We start from the raw sequence: 17,939 nt of genomic DNA on the forward strand, positions 1-17,939 counted from the left end.
GCGTTAAGTTGTGAAGCTGACCTACCACAAACTCAATGCTGGATCTAACCATATTTTCTGCTAGCTGAGGTGAGATCTGAACCATACTAGCTACTTGCCCGGGACCCTTTCTGCTCAGGGCATCGGCCACTACATTGGCCTTTCCGGGATGATAGAGAATCTCACAATCGTAATCTTTCACTAATTCCAACCAACGTCTTTGTCTCATATTCAAATCCTTCTGAGTAAAGAAGTATTTGAGACTTTTATGGTCGGTATAGATTTCACACTTTTCCCCATAAAGGTAATGCCGCCAAATCTTCAATGCAAAAACCACCGCGGCCAACTCTAGATCATGAGTCGGGTATCGCTGTTCATAATCCTTTAACTGACGGGAGGCATAAGCGATGACCCGATCGACTTGCATCAATACACAACCCAAACCCTGTTTGGATGCGTCACAATAAACTACGAACTTCTCTTTATCCGAAGGCAAAGCTAGCACTGGAGCGGTAATCAACCTCTGCTTTAGCTCCTGGAAACTAGCTTCGCACTTGTCTGACCAAATAAATCGCTGATTCTTCTTTGTAAGCTCGGTTAGGGGCATTGAAATTTTAGAGAACCCTTCGACGAACCTACGGTAGTACCCAGCTAAACCCAAGAAGCTTCTGATCTCTGTCACTGTCTTCGGTCTCGGCCAATCCCTGACGGATTCAATCTTCCCGGGATCCACCTTGATCCCATCTTTGCTCACAATGTGCCCTAGGAAGGACACCTGAGATAGCCAGAACTCACATTTCTTGAACTTGGCATAAAGCTTATGTTCCCGAAGCCGTTGCAGTACCATCTGAAGATGTAACTCATGCTCCTCTTCTGATTGAGAGTACACGAGGATGTCGTCGATAAACACAATCACACAGATATCGAGGAAATCCTTGAATACTCTATTCATCAGGTCCATGAATGCTGCAGGAGCATTGGTTAGTCCAAATGACATAACCAGAAATTCGTAATGTCCATACCTAGTGCGGAAAGCCGTCTTCGGAATGTCCTCCTCTCGGATTCTCAATTGATGATAACCCGAACGGAGATCAATCTTAGAAAAGACCGTCTTCCCCTGAAGCTGATCGAACAAATCATCGATCCTAGGTAATGGATATTTATTCTTCACCGTCAGCTTGTTCAATTCTCTGTAGTCGATGCACATCCTCATAGATCCATCCTTCTTCTTGACGAATAAAACCGGGGCTCCCCAGGGTGACACACTGGGCCGAATGAACCCTATGTCAAGCAACCCTTGGAGCTGAATCTTTAATTCCTTAAGTTCAGCTGGAGCCATTCTATATGGGGCTTTGGAAACCGGTTCCACCCCTGGTGCCAAGTCTATCACGAAATCAATCTCCCGCTGAGGTGGTAACCCTGGAAGTTCTTCGGGAAAAACATCCAAAAATTCCCGAACCACCTTGATGTCCTCTGGCCGAATGGTATCTGGCCGAGTGGTGTCCACCACCACGGCCAGAAACCCAAAACAACCGTCGTGCAACAATTCTCTAGCTGACATAGCCGAGATCACCGGGATCCGAGATCCCTGAACTGAACCAACAAAAACAAATGGTTCTTCACTTTCCGGTTGGAAGATCACCATCTTCCTTTTACAATCAATGCTTGCCGAATATTTAGATAGGAAATCCATTCCTAAAATAATATCGAATTCGACTAAACTCATCTCTATCAGATCAGCACTTAACTCTCTACCATCTATCCTGATCGGCATAGACCTAATCCACCTATTGGAGATAACCAATTCTCCGCCAGGTAATAGGGTTCCAAACCCTGATTCATATCTATCGTACGGTCTACCCAATTTACTAAAGACTCTGGCCGCCACATAGGAATGTGTAGCCCCAGAATCAAACAAAGATCGAATATAGCGAGTTATTAATAGAAAGCTGACCTGTGACAACTGATGGGCTGGCATCTGCATCAGCCTGAGTGATAGCGAACACCCTGGCTGGAGTGGGTATCGCTGGAGCTCTCGGTGCCTCTGATCGGAGCTGGGGACAGTCCCTCTTGAAGTGTTCGGGCATGCCACAGTGAAAGCATCCCTGACCTTTGCACTCACCCCGATGGTGCCTCTTGCAGCTAGGGCACTCGAGATAGGAGAATCGGGTCTCAGTACCATCAGGACGACTCCCTCTGTTCTGGTTCCCCCGGAACCTCTTGTTCTGACTCGAGCCACCGAAAGCAGTGGGTGCTCTCTTCCTCTGATCAATGGCCTAACCACTACTCCCCCTGCTAAAGCCTGATACAGGAGGGGTAGGAGCCCCGCCACTCACCGGAGTACTAGCTGACTCCGACATACACCCAACTGCGCCCTCAGCTCGCAGTGCCTTCTCCACCATCTGAGCATAGGTGGTGCTGTCGTCCGTGGTAATCATCAAGTCATGCCTGATCTTGGCGTTCAACCCGTCCAGATACTTCTCCTTCTTGCTGAAGTCGGTTGGCACAATTCCCGAGGCTAACCTCGCCAACCGGTCAAACTGAGTAGTATACTCGGTGACGCTCATATTCTCACGCTGGGTCAGGTGAGCGAACTCTTTTCTCTTGGCGCTTCTGACCGCCTCATTGTAGTACTTCGCGTTGAAGAGTTCCTGGAACCTTTCCCAGGTCATGGTGGTGACGTCATGGATCTGCGACACCATGTCCCACCAGACCAGAGCGTCCTCCTGGAACTGGAATGTGGCGCACACTACTCTGTCGTTACCGGTGACACCCATAAAGTTCAGAATCTTGGTGATCACCGTCAGCCACTGCTCGGCTTTCATCACGTCCGGACCTCCCAGGAAAACCGGAGGTGCTTGTTTCCGGAACCGCTCGTACAGAGGTTCCAATCTATTGGCCGCCACCACTATCTCGGCCTGGGCAGCAGGGGCAGGTGCCACTGGAACTACGGGCACTGGAACTGCAGGAGCACCCTGCTGTCTCAACCTCTGAATCTCGAGGTCTTGCTCTTCTATCCGGGCTTGCATTTCTGCAAACCGTAACTCCCAGTTCTGGGCTCCCTGATCGGCTGGGGGAGCCTGGGCAGCCTGTGGTGGGTTCTCATCACCCCGACCACGAGCCCTGCCTCGGGGACCTCTACCTCGGCCCCTAACAGGTGGGGGAAACTGAGCTCCCTGACCTTGATTCGACCCCACTGAGTTGCCCTGACTCCTGGTGGTCCGCCTGGCGTCCATCTGATTAGAACCGCCTGCGAAACCAAGAGTTGGCATATCAGGTCGTATTCAAGGAGAGCTTACTAATGCCGCTTAATTTGGAAATTAAAAACGAAACATGGGCCTATTCTACTATCAGGCTACTAACATGCTTCCTAACAGGCTTTTCTTTTTCATAACTGAATAAAATAAACTACTAAAGCAATAAAGGCTTACTGAACCGTGAAACGAGCTAACTGCTGATGATGATTGTACATGTCGTGACGATCTTCGGAAGACAACCTGGCAACTCTGATACCAAATTGTAACACCCTAACTAACATAGGCGTATTACGTGATTTTTAAACATGTTGTGCAGCTCGTTGCTAATCAACGAGGTTTATGGAAAAACGTGATTAATTAAAATTTTGCTTTTTAATTAAACTTATAAAATAATATTACAAAAGACTCGGGATCCCGATTATAAAATCATTTACAAAAAGATTTAACTGTTTAACTGATACACAATATAAATGTCGTCTAACGACCAGTTACAAAAATCAGCCTCGCTGTCCCGATGATCGTACGCTCCAGGCCTAACCGCCCCGACATGTACAATCTTCACAAGCTCGCTCACGGTCCATCAGCTTTAGCCTTGCCTTTACCCACACATAAACGTAGAACTGTGAGTCAACAGACTCAGTAAGAAAAGCATAATAATACTCATACATAATCCCGGTTATGATCAGACGCCCATACCCCTGATCATAACCCTAACTGCCGTGTCCAACACGATACTGAGTCCCGCTACTGCCGTGTCCAACACGGTACTGAGCCACTACTGCCATGTCCAACATGGTACTGAGTTCTGAACGTTCATAGGGACGGTACTATTGACACGTAACAGCCTGATCGGTCGAACCGGTCATACTCCGGCTGCTGGTCATACTCCAGCCTGTACCGACGTGTTACTATATCCACCTGATCGGTCAAACCGGTCATACTCCGGCTGCTGGTCATACTCCAGCCTGTACCGACGGGATACGTCAATAGTACGGAACCACCAACCAAGTGTCAGCCTGATCGGTCGAACCGGTCATACTCCGGCTGCTGGTCATACTCCAGCCTGTACCGACGTGACAGGGTTGGATGGTTCGAAGCCAACATACATAACTAATGTAATCTAACAGGCTTCCTACATGCTCGCTAAACATGTAATCTACATATGCATACTGTTATACTAATCTTACCTGGATTCCGAATTCAGGTGTGTCGGTCAACCTGACTGGAACTTTAGCTGAGCGGCGGATTACAGGCTCCTAAACCATAAAAATCACAACACTATAAGTGACACGCTAAATCACTTCTCGGGGACTTAAACTAGGAACTAAAAGTTTCCCTATCGATAAAAAGCATGGCAATACCCCCTAAAACATAAAAACGAGGAAAACTAGGGTCCCTGAATTTTCCCCAACCGGTAGACCGGTTGCCCAACCGAAATTCCGGTTCTGGGAAAATTCAGCACCCTCATCCGGAATTCCGGATGCACAACTGGAATTCCGGTTCCTCGCAGGCAGCAACCATAAAAATTCATAACTTGCTCAAATCAACCCAAAATTGATTCAAACCTTCCAGACCTGTTCTATACCTTCCCTAGCACAATTCTAAGGCACCAAAACCACCCAGAAATCACAGAAACGAAAAGTGCCATTAAAGCTCAAGCTTTGAGTTCTAAACTCAAACTTGAGCAAAACCACCTAGCATGCATTCAAACCAACTTAAATCCTCTTAAACTAGCATAATATAATCTCTGAAAACAAATAAAAACATCCAGCAACATCACAGCAACAGATTAAACCATTTCTTTCAAAAATCATAACTTTTTACATAAAAATCTAACCAACTAGAACAAGGAACTCAAGCATGCAATTCAATCTCATTAAACCTACTGAATTCAACATTTTAATCAAAGAAACAACAACAACAATAACCAGCAGCAACAACACCAAAAACATCATGCATTACTCAACTTAAAACATCAAAACACGACAATTTTTAAAGAAACAATGAAGAGAAGCTAACCTAGCTTGAAGAATGCTTAGATTGGATGAGAAATTACTTGAAAAATCAGAGCAAAACCCAGCTTCTTGCACCCACATGCACAGCCGAGAGAGAGAGAGGAAAAGAGAGAGAGAGTTTGAAAATTTCTAACTTTTTCTCCTAAGTGTAATTTTGCAAAATGAGGAAATGAATAAAAGCCACCTATTAACATTTCTTTTCAGCCAAAATTAATAAAATAAACTTTTATTTTTCAAATAACAAAGTCACTAAAAGACAAAACACTAATGGGGCAAAAAGACCATTTTGCCCCTCCATCTTAAAACCACATAAATCATACTAAAGGGTTATTTTTGGGAAATTCTAAATTCCCGGCCATTCTCGACATTCCCAATGTCTAATAAACCGCCCCACACTAATAACATGCTAAGTTGTGATTTCTACTGAGCCAAACACCGAGTTCCAAAATACCGGGCACCGGAAATGCAAAATATGAAAACTACTGAATAACATAACCATGCATTTCTGAATTCCATAAATAACAGTAATAAATTATTTAAATAGCTATAAATAATTTTCATAATTAATCCAGATTAACTGCTAATTTCCAAATTAAACTAAGCGGGCTTTACATATATGATCATGAAATAAATCATGTGAACCATGCAACATAAAATGTTATTTCTGATCTTTATTAATAAGTAAATCTGATTATATTGAAATGAGTTTTATTTAGGGCACAAAACCCAACAAAATCTGCTTCCAACAGTGAAGGAAAACATTATAAGTATTGCCAAGATGAATAGATGTATTGACTCGGAATCCATTATGTTATGACAAGGATTAACCGCAACACTATTTGCCATGCCTTGAACATCAACGAAGACGTGACATCGATCTACCAAAAGCAGAGACCATTAGATCTGGTAAGGGCCGAAGCAGTGAAAACGGAAGTAGATAAGTTGACTACGAATGGCTTCCTCTGGGAAGCACTCTATCTTATTTGGTTGGCTAATCTGGTTTTGGTCCTAAAGCCCAATGGCACGTGAAGAATGTGCATCGACTTCACAGACCTTAACAAAGCCTTTTTGAAGGATTACTTCCCTCTCTCATAGATAGATCAGATGGTGGATGCCACCTCCGAGTACCCGTTACTTAGCTTTATGGATGCTTAATCTGGGTATAATTATATCAAGATGCACATAGCCGCTGAAGAACATACTAGCTTCCAAATGGATAAAGGTGTGTATTGCTACAAAGTAATGTTGTTTGGTCTAAATAATGTCAGAGCAACGTATTAATGACTAGTCAACAAAATGTTTAAGAATTAATTAGGGAGAAACATAGAGGTCTACTTTGACGACATGTTGGTAAAATCTAAGACATCCAGAGAGCACAATACAGACCTTGAGGAAGCCTTTTCGGTTTTCTAAAAGTATGGGATGAAGCTCAATTCCAAAAAATGTACATTTGGTATATTCTTTAGAAAGTTCCTAGGTTTCATCGTCAGCTCTCAGGGAATTGAAGCGAACCCGAAGAGGATCAAGGCCTTCATCGACATGCCATCTCCCTGAAAGCATAAGGATGTCTAGAGTGTTACCGAAAGGATCGCAACCCTCAGTAGGTTCATCTTCAAATCCACGGACAAGTGCATCACTTTTTTTAACGTGTTGCAAGGAAATAAGAAGTTTGAATAGACTGAAAAGTGTGAAGATGCCTTCCACAAATTAAAGGAACATTTGACCAAAGCTCCTATTTTATCAAAGCCAATGAAGGGGAAGATTCACACCTTTACTTGAAAGTGTCTGATCATGCCATAAGTGTCGCCTCAATGCGAGAAGAAGGACAAGTCCAACTATTGATGTACTACGTCAGCAAAATATTACTGGGTGCGGAATCCAAGTATCCCTTGATTGAAAAATTAACCTTTTGCTTACTATTTGCCTCCCAAAAGTTCATACCTTACTTTCAAGCCCATGCTATTAAAGTATTGACAAATCACCCTCTCCGCCAAGTGCTTCAGAAGCTAGAGACATCTGACAGACTGTTAAAATGGGCAATGGAGCTTAGCCAATTCAATATTCAATATCAGCCTTGAGAGTCGATCAAAGATCAAGTCTTAGTTCACTTCGTGATGGAATGTTTCGGGTTAAGTGACCTCCTAAAAGAGCTAGTCCTGGAGTCACCCACCTGGAAAGTTTATGTTGACAGAGCATTAAATGAAAAGGGAGCTGGAGAAGAAGTTGTATTAATTTCTCTGCAAGGACATCAACTCCAAAGTGCTAGCCATTTCAAATTTCCTACTCCAATAATAAAGCTAAACACAAAGCCATACTGGCAGGACTACGATTGGCTAAGGAAGTCAGAGCCCAACATATTGAAGTACACAGTGACTCCCAACTAGTGGTAAATCAGATATCTGAAGAATATTAGACCAAAGGAAAAAGGATGGCTGCCTATGTGATGATGTCCTGGTAATTGTTGCAAGGGTTTAAAGGCTACAACATTTGTTAAGACCCTTAGGACCGGAATTCATTCGTGGATATGCTGGCTAAACTCGCTACAAACTTGGAGATCATTCAATACGGAGTAGTGCCTGTTGCCAACCTTAAAACTTCAAGCATTAAAGCACAGGAGTAAACACCATTGTTGATCATTCAAACTCCTAAATATGGCCCATCTACAAGTTCTTAAGTTTGGGAGAGCTTCCGGTAGACAAAGCTATTTCCTGGAATGTTTAGTACCAGGCTCCCCAATATGTGATACTAGATAGGAAGCTTTACCACAAGGGGTTATCTGTGCCATACCTGAGGTGCATGGCTGGGACTGATATAAGTGCTATCATACATGAGATTCATGGAGGCTTTTGTCGAGATCATAATTCTGGACAAAGCCTATCCAAGAAGATCCTTCATTAAGTCTACTTGTGGCCCATAATAATGTATAGAATATATCCAAAAATATGAGCAATGTCAAAGATACGCTAAGGTTTCGCGAGCTCCACCGATGGAATCACACTCATGAGCAGTCCGTGACCCTTAACTGTTTGGGGAATCAATTTAGTAGGATCCCTCCCTACTGGTAAAAGAGGAGTTAAGTACGTCATAGTTATTGTTGACTACTTCACCAAGTGGGTGGAGGCGAAGCCCATGAACACAGTCACCTCCAAGAAGGCCTTGGCCTTTGTCATCAAGAATATAGTATGCTGCCTTGGACTTCCACACAAGATTGTCTCAGACAGTGGGAAGCAGTTTGATAGTGATCACTGCACCGGCTTCTATAATCAACATAGAATCGTGAAAAGGTTTTTAGTTGTGGCTAGACCACAAGCGATTGGACAAGTCAAAGCCGTGAATAAGATCCTGAAGACAAAAATGAAGAAGAAACTCCAAGCTTGTAAAGGCCATTGGCCAGAGGACCTTCCGCGAGTCCTCTGGGAATACAAAACAACATAGAGAACTTCAACAGGGCATACACCATATTCGATGACCTATGGGTGTGAAGCAGTCGTCCAAATAGAAACCACAATCCTCTCTCATATACGAGACACTTATGACCCTACCCAAAACCATTCATTGCTCCAAAAATCATTAGATTTAATTGAAGAGCTCCGAGAATAATCACAAGTCCAACTCAAGATGTACCAAGGAAAGATCGCCAAACACTTTAATTCTAAAGTAAAAAGTCGTACATTTAACGTTGGAGATCTCGTCTTGAGAAGAGTCTTCCCAGCTTCACAAGAACTGGGTGTGGGGGGTCTTAGGACCTAACTGGGAAGGACTCTATGAGATACAACATAAAGTGGGAAATGGAACATTACAACTCAAGAGAATGGACAAATCAAAAATCCCTTGCACTTAGAATGCAGACCATTTGCATTGTTACTACCAATAGGCTGGGGGTATTGGGGTCTAACATTCCTCTACAGTTGTATGTAGTTATTTGTAAATTTTCTTTCTTAATGTAAACTTTTGAGTACAATGAAATGAGAGAATTCACATGTTTGTCTCCCACACAAGCTATGTTTTGAACAAGTGACCAAGAATTTGGAGAAGTCCAAACTTCTTAGATCATTTGGGGGTAGTATACCTAGCTATGTGCCCTCAAAAACATACGAGTGCCTTACTTAGTGCTTTTCTATTTGATCTTTACATTTGCATGTAATTTTGTACTAGTACTTTACTTTGAATTTTTTTTAAACTCTTGGTTAAAAATATTGCTTGAACTTTGATACGTCTTTAACCCTCCTTCCTGGAAAGAGGGAGTGCTTAAAGTCTATTGCATGTCCAATCTAGTTTTTACCTTTAGTCTTGGGACTGAAGCCATTGCTTGGATTCTAGTGCATCTTCAACCCTCCTTTCTGGAAGGAAAAACCGCTTAAAGTCTATTGCATAACCAACTTGGTTCTTGCAAAAGGCACATCCAATATATTTTCAGCATTATCCTTGAAAAGGGAACATTGTTTGAATACTATTACAGTCGCCTCGGTCCGTTGAACAAGCTGACAGATTTCCTACAAGGAGTGAGGTAAAAAAAACACATCTAGAAACCCTCTGTGGTCCAACAACTCTCTTATCACAAATTTAGGAAAATTCTGTCAAATGTTGAGCCAGCTCTGTTACTTTGGATCGAGGAAGGATGGTCTAAGTGATAGCAAAACCTAAGCCTCGTCTCCTAGAAAGGAACCTTTGCAAGATTTTGTTGTACGCTTAGTTCCCTTCCCTCAGTAATCTAAGTAACATAGTTTTGTTATAGTATTTTGCGTAAGGTAATTAACTGGGAAACCCGTAGACAAAGGGTAAGCTCCGCGACTCCTGTAGTAATTTGGGAACAAAGTTTACAACCCTTCTGTGTAAGGTTAATTCGCCAAGGGTTTGTGAAATGCCACGATAAGGACTTTGGCAAAAGTTGACATCTATAGAATGTGCAGTTTTGCATACTTCAAAATAGTTCAACAAAGTAGTTACAAAGTTAGAAAGATCAAAGAGTATCATTTTTTGGTCGTTGGAACTAGAAATTTTGCAAGATCCTAAAAAACAATCTACTGAGTGGCATAATAAATAAACAAGGACAAAAAAGGGAAGCAAATAATAAGTATAAAAATAAAGTAAACATGCATAAGTAAAATAGATGTCTCTAAAGCTATTACAGACGACCTCACAGTTAAGGCATAATTAAAATTGTCTCTGCAAAACTAAAATTAAAACAAAAAATGAAGGGAGTTGTTGGATAAAGTCATTCTTTAGTCTGGTTTAGAGGTTGTTCCTGAGCCTGGCTTGAGGGGATTTCCTTGGTTGGGACGATGAGCTGCTCTTCAGGCTAGACTGGGGGTACGTCCTGAGCTGAAGTTGGAAGTTCTGATGGCTTGTCCTGGGGCAGGCCTTGAAGGTCTTGGGCAGCAATTCCTGAAGAGACTACCACTTCAGCCGAATGCTCCTACTCCAAACCATCAATTAATTCTTTGTCAAACTTGTTGTTATTGCCTTTGTAAAATTACTTCAAAAGATATAACTCATCGTCGATAGCGAGAACCTTCTGGGTGTATTCTTCTTCATTTGCCCCAAGGTGCCCAAGGATGGAATGATCTTTCTTCCACTGACAATGAAGTAGCATAGGGTACCATATCCATAGATCGAAAGCAAAGCATTTCAACCCAAGCCCCTGCATTAATAGTGTCGTAGAATGATTGTGTAGAAGTCTCTCTAGCCCTCTTCATTGCTACTAGAGCAATAAAAACCTTTATGCCATTAGTTGGTTGATGGGCTAGCTGCTTCTTGAGCTTGGTGATAGTGGCCTTGTGGTTGTTGCTGGTAGTACAAATACTTTGCAAAACGAGAGTTTGGTTATCATATTTGAAGCTCCAAGACTCGTTCTCTCTCTTCAACTTTTAGATTAGGACTCTCTGAACTAATCGTGGACAACAACTCCTATGCAAATGCAGATGGTCACTTCAGATTTACATGGAAATCGACCTACAGACTATTATTCCTTTTTCTGACACATAATCAGATATTGTCTCCCGTGCCAGGCCATGGTAGTACGCGTACATACCTCTAGAAACACCTTTTTGCATGACAACTTGTCTAAAGAGTAATTTATAAAGGAGAAACCTTTGGGCAACACGTGTCTCTGATCCAAACGGTACTACTTACCATCCCTGTGCACCGCATGATCAAGAAGATTCTTCAAGGCTGGACGGTGATATTCGAAGTTGTATTTTCCTGCCCTTGCAATGAGCTGTGGTACAAAACTGTAGGTGGGGTAAAAGGAATGCCTTTACCCACGTGTAAGCCTATAAATACCCCTATTTTTATGTGCAAAGGGTGAACAAAAACTTTATACTGGCCGAACCTCTGCAAAAGATCCTACAAGCTTTCTTCTTCTTCAAGAGAAACAAAAGGAGTGCAGAGCTAGGTTTTATACTGTAAACACTTAATGTATTATCCAAATAATTGCCTAAAGGGCCAATACAACTGACTCATGGACTATGGATTATTAACACCCAAACTACGTAAAAATTACTTGTCTATTATTTACTGTTTTATTTATTTTTAAAGCTCAGTTTATTTAGTTTTTGAAAATCTTGGTAAATAGGAGTTCATGAATACTCAAGGTTCAGACTGATCTACTAATGATCATCGTTGTGATATGAATAACTCTTTTATTTTATAAATGACATGTTGATAAAAGTGCTAGTTCATATCGATTTAGTCATGCATGATCAAATTATACACAGTTACTTTACTAAATGTCTATCCACATATGTGATCTGAATCAAAATCACACGCGCGCTAGAGTATATTGCAGAGTAAACTATACTTGGTAATTTCATATTAAAAATTCTACACTTTAATACATTATAAACTTATTTTATTAATATTGTATAATCTTAATTCTAATGTACTTCTTTACAAGATTATACCTACTCTATATGAATATAATTTTTTTAAAATATTTATTAATTATATTACTATAATTAATATATTCATTTATATTATAATTATATTTCATATATTTTTAACTTACTTCACTTGTCATAAAAAAATGTTATATTAATAGTAGTATTTAATTGTCATAAAAAATATTTCAAGGACCATATTAGAAAGTAATGAAGATTTTGAGGACTACCCATGGCAAGTACCAGTTTTGAAAAGCATTGTTAATTTCTTGGAGGAAGAGGCAACCTCGGATATATAAATAAACTCTCAACAGCCAAACGCTGCTCTCTCCATCGGATCCGAAGTGCCATTGACGACCATCTCCCCTTACCTCAGCCTAGCTCCCCGGGACTGGTTTTCCGATCGCTGGACACTGAATCACTGATCTTAGATCTTTATCCCTTTACGGTACTCTTTACAATTTCAGTTCTTTCTTCATTTCCAGTGATATGGTTTTGGTTATACTTGCTTCAATTGAATTATTTAGTGTTAAATCTTATCAAAGGCATTGAGTTTTCATCAATCATACAAAGTAACACGTTACTTATCCCTAGTATATAAATATAATATAAAAATAAAACAGAAAATAAATAACCTGCTAACCCTAATCTTCGGCGTCAATCTCCACACCCCCCTCTCTCCATTTCTCTCTCGTCTGTTTCATTCACTCATCTCTCTCCCTTTCTCGGAAGTCAGTGCACCACCCACCCACACAGCTCCTCCATAGCATCGTCTAAGTGACAGTGGTTTGACATATTCAGATTTCATTTTTTTGACCTATTGATGGGCTAATAATTTCTTTTCCTTATATTACTAGTTATTAATAAAGTTCTCATTGCATTTTCCCGGAAATTAAGCTACTCTTAACTTAGGGTTTTGTGGTTCACTCTAATTTTTGACAGGAAGTTTGTCTGCTAGGATTTTAATTTGGTTATCGAAGATCGATCAGTGTTAAACTGAATTAAATATGGTAAGGCCCTCTTTCTCTTTGGGTTGTTCGTGTCAGGATTCATTTGACTGCAAAATTTAATTATACATATGAATTCGCTCAACTTCCAGGAAGGAGGAAGTAATTTGGAGGCGACCATAGAGCAATTGCTCAATGTGGAGAAGCAGATGAGGCTTGCTGGAGATGTGGCCGGCACCAAGAAAGCTGCTACTGACATTCTACAGCTGTGCTTTGAAGCACGTGCTTGGAAGACCCTCAATGAGCAGATTATTGTTTTATCAAAACGCCGTGGTCAACTTAAGCAGGTAAGACCAACATAACTCTTTAAGGTTGGGCAATAAATTTAACTTTTTTTCAATTTGTTCTGTGTTCCAATTAGGTTTTTAATTTAGTTACTTGTAAACAAAGAATTACAAACTGTTAAAAGGTAGCTAGGATTTGTGTTTTCTGTCTAATTATTTAAAACCAGAAAGTTCTTTAGAGCTGTATGTATGCTTCATAAGCTGTTTATAATTTTCCAGTTTTGGTATGTGCAATTTGTTTGCTTAGGAATGTTAGACTTGACTATGTCTAGATGCCTGTGTACATGTTCGTGTTAGTGGTATTACTTTATGCTACAAGAAAATAACTTTAGCTGTGTCGTATTAGTTAGGACTTTGTTATGTGTGGTGAGTTTGTCTACTTGCTATTTGTGGAACAACTCAAGTGGTTTAATGAGTCAGTGTTCCGGGCTTCAAATCCTGTAAATTGTATCTTAACAAAAGTTTTTTCTTCTCTATGCTATATATAGTTTTAGTTCGATTGTTATTCACTTCATTGAGCGACTGGTATGCTATTTGCAGTGGTATCTCTTCCTTTACCAAGACAAGACTTTAGTATACTAAGCTTCCTTTTTTTTTTCGCCAAAATTAAAGTTATAGAAGATATGGGAAGCTCATGTTAGGGCTTCCTCCAGGCTATGTTATGTTTGAAAATTGGATTTTAATGGGGAAAGAAAAAGGTAAGGAAAATGTAGGTAAAAAGAAGTGTGGAAAATAAAGAAAATAAAAAATTCCTGTTCGATATGAAAAAACTTTTTGACTCAACTTTTTTTTCCATACAATTATTTTTGTATCAGATATGAGAAATTGTTTTTTTTTTTAAATTTTCCTTACCTCTTTCTTTCCCTACTTCCAAACATAGCCGAGGGAGGGATTGAAGGACAAAGCATTTAATGACAGCTTGCCATCTCTAGTTTCTTGGAATTAGTCAAGTACATAATTTTGTTCTTGTTTTAGAGAAGGTTCAACTTTGCACTCATTTTTTTCATATCATCGCGAATCTCATTTCAGTTCATTTCATTTTTTTGTCTTTTCTCTATTCGAGTGTATTGTTGTTCTCAATCTAGGATGTCAAGGCCCTTGGGTGAACGTACTCTTTCTTCATAAAACAATCTTATTCTCATATAAAAAACTGTATTTGTCAATGCTGTTTGTGGGTGTTATGTACAGGCTGTAACTGCTATGGTCCAGCAAGCAATGCAATATATAGATGAGACGCCAGACGTTGAAACTCGTGTAGAGCTTATAAAAACCCTTAATAATGTTGCTGCTGGAAAGGTAATATGTTTTTCAAACTCCAACCAAAAGGCTCCTATTAGTTTACATCATACTTTTTTCTAATGATTTCTGTCGTTATGTAGATATATGTTGAGATTGAGAGAGCCAGGTTGACTAAAAAACTGGCAAAGATAAAGGAAGAACAAGGACTTATAGCTGAAGCTGCTGATTTGATGCAAGAAATAGCGGTTGGTGCATGATTTTCACCAATTTGATATTCCCTTTTCAAGCACACCTTTTTGATGGTTTAACTTTACAGGTTGAAACTTTTGGTGCTATGGCAAAAACTGAGAAAATTGCTTTCATTCTTGAACAAGTATGTTATTCTTACCACTGTTGCATTTAGTATTTTTCAAAAGTGTTTTCTTATGTAGTTGATATATTTGGACATAAGTTACCGTTTATCCAACCATTAAAATCTGCAGGTTCGACTGTGTTTGGATCGTCAAGATTATGTTCGTGCTCAAATCCTGTCAAGGAAGATTAGTCCAAGGGTGTTTGATGTTGACATCTCGAAAGAGAAGAAAAAACCTAAAGAAGGTGATGGTGTTGTTGAGGAGGCTCCTGCTGATATTCCATCACTCTTAGAGTTAAAGAGGATTTATTATGAACTAATGATAAGGTACACGGGGAAGTTTTCCCATTTTACTGTTTTGTCTGTATTTTAATACAATTGTTGATGTATGAAGTCACTGCTGTAATTATCTTGAGGTTTTGTGAGATCTCATCTTATGGTTAGTCTTGGCATTTTTGAATTTGGGATTTGAGGTTTGCTTATTGGACAACTGCTGCACTTTTATTATTTCATTATCGTCAGTGATATAGTGCTGCAGTAGTATGGTGAATAGCTTCTTAAGTTTTGATTCATGCTTTGCATAGTACTCATTGTCTTCGAGAATATTATATGCTTGCATAGTACTCACTGTCTTCTAGAATATTTTATGGTTTCCCAGTATAGTTTTAAAATGTGATGTATATTATCTCTTTTGACTTTTGATGTTCATATAGTCATCAGAGGCCTTGTGAAAATTATTCAAATATATAAGAGTGCTATATAGCTCAAATGGTTAGGTCTGTGGTTTGCTCCCACGGGATCTTGGGTTCGATAACTGCGTAGTAATTGATATCGTTTTTGTGTTCCTCAAACATTACAGGTTTAGGCTATGAAAAGTTAATTTTCAATGTAAATGTTACTTGTTCATGATTGTTAGGATTGGATACTATGATTGATTTGGGATAAAGCTTGGCTACTGTAGAAGATTTGGGATCACTTTTGGGCCATGAGCTGATCCATTTGTTTTAGGAAAATTTACTTGGAAATTTCGGTCATAGTGTATTAACTTTTTATTTTTGAGTGTTTGCACAAGAACCTCACATTTATTTTTAACTATGTCATTATAAATTTGCTAAATTTCTATTTTAGTTCGTTAAACATGATTTAATACTGGCTTTGTCTTATTCAGGTATTATTCACATAACAATGATTACCTTGAAATTTGCCGATGCTACAAAGCAATATATGAGATTCCTGCTGTCAAAGAAAACCCTTCTGACTGGATACCGGTAAAGTATCACTCTCCCCCTTTTTTGGTTTTGATTTATTTAGAGCTTCTCTGATATATTTCTATGTGCAGATCTTAAGGAAAATATGTTGGTACTTGGTTCTGGCACCACATGATCCAATGCAATCTAGTCTTCTTAATTCCACCCTGGAGGATAAGAATCTCTCTGAACTTTCAAATTTTAGGTATGACTCTGGTAGTTGTATTCATTGCATTAATGCTTTGTCTGTTAGCTGCTTATGTAACATGCTATACCTGCCTATTTTAATTAGACAATTAAGTGTTGCATCTATTCTTTGTAGGTTGCTGTTGAAACAACTGGTTACCATGGAGGTTGTACAATGGACAGCTCTTTGGAATTCATACAAGGATGAGTTTGAGAATGAGAAGAACATGCTTGGAGGTTCCTTGGGGGACAAAGCAGCTGAAGATCTGAAACAGAGGGTTATAGAACATGTGTGTTTTCTCCTGACACTAGCATGTTTAGCAGCTATCTGTTTCTGCTTACCTTTTTATTTATTTGTTTTAATTTTCCATTTCAGAATATCTTAGTTGTTTCAAAGTACTACGCCAGGATTACACTGAAAAGACTTGCAGAGCTCTTATGTCTCAGTATCCAGGTTTGTTGATGCTAATTTTAATTTATCAGACTTAAACTAATAACTAGTTGTTCTGTCCAGAGTAATGGAATTAAATGTAGTTGAATCGTGTTGTCTGTTAGTTGCTTCCTATGTACCCATTGATATTGGTGTTTATCTCTAACTTGGAGTCTTTTTTCGCTCCTCTATAAATGCAGGAGGCTGAGAAGCATCTTTCAGAAATGGTTGTTTCCAAGGCCCTAGTTTCAAAGATTGACAGGCCGATGGGTGTAGTTAATTTTCAAACCGCAAAGGATAGCAACGAAATCCTTAACGCATGGTCTTCAAACTTGGAGAAGCTGCTTGATCTCGTTGAGAAGAGTTGCCACCAGATACACAAGGAAACTATGGTTCACAAGGCTGCTTTGAAAGTTTGAGGTTTCTGTCACCCATTGCTTATAGAACTGGCTTATTAACGATTTGGTTCCTGAGCTAAATACTTTTTGCTAGTTGCATTTAATACCAAACTTCACATCTCTATGTAGCCACAATCCTTTTATTTTTTATTCTTCACAATTTCATTATAAGTTTCGGCTAAACTGGGAATTTACCCTCTCGATAAGGGTTATTTTAGTATGATTTATCCGTCTTCAAAAATTGTGGACACAACTTAAATCTTCAGCCTAAAACATTACCTTGTTTTTTGCGGGTCTCGCTTTAGATTAATGCTGGTTAATTTTTGGCTGAATATTTTAGGTGCACATATCTCTTGTTTTTTCTTACTAGTATCTCTATTTCTGCTCATAGTTTCTTTCTAGTATGATTTGTGGCTAAGTTGTATTAAATTCTTTGCCTATTATTGTGTTTATATATAAAAAAAACAATATCGTGTTATACTTGTAACACAATAAAATTTCCCACCTGAATTAATTTTATATTGTCCAAAGCAATATACTAAATATAAATATGCTTCCTGAGAAACGTAGTCATATCTGGGAAGTGAAGTGTTTTTCAATACAACAAATTGGAAATCTTCGAATGGGAAGTCACTTAAAACCTGCTACTAATTCGTAGCTCCTAGTT

General features: G+C 39.6%; 1 protein-coding gene across 2 annotated transcripts; it reads left to right on the forward strand.

Annotated features, from left to right (window-relative positions):
• The first annotated feature begins 12,446 nt into the window (after window positions 1-12,446).
• On the forward strand, window positions 12,447-17,557 carry LOC115712926 (26S proteasome non-ATPase regulatory subunit 12 homolog A). 2 transcript variants are annotated; one of them, XM_030641344.2, is made up of 12 exons: window positions 12,487-12,577; window positions 13,072-13,139; window positions 13,229-13,423; window positions 14,609-14,716; window positions 14,800-14,904; window positions 14,976-15,032; window positions 15,142-15,338; window positions 16,180-16,279; window positions 16,351-16,463; window positions 16,581-16,734; window positions 16,821-16,898; window positions 17,075-17,557. In XM_030641344.2, the coding sequence occupies exons 2-12, from the start codon at window positions 13,137-13,139 to the stop codon at window positions 17,291-17,293; spliced, it is 1,329 nt and encodes a 442-aa protein (XP_030497204.1). In that variant the 5' UTR covers window positions 12,487-12,577; window positions 13,072-13,136; the 3' UTR covers window positions 17,294-17,557. The 2 variants fall into 2 exon arrangements, with proteins under 2 accessions (XP_060970104.1, XP_030497204.1); XM_061114121.1 differs by lacking the exon at window positions 13,072-13,139 and having other exon boundaries at window positions 12,447-12,577.
• The last annotated feature ends 382 nt before the right edge of the window (window positions 17,558-17,939 follow it).

The sequence above is a fragment of the Cannabis sativa genome, chromosome 4 (genome assembly GCF_029168945.1).
Source record: "Cannabis sativa cultivar Pink pepper isolate KNU-18-1 chromosome 4, ASM2916894v1, whole genome shotgun sequence".
Taxonomy (NCBI): domain Eukaryota; kingdom Viridiplantae; phylum Streptophyta; class Magnoliopsida; order Rosales; family Cannabaceae; genus Cannabis; species Cannabis sativa.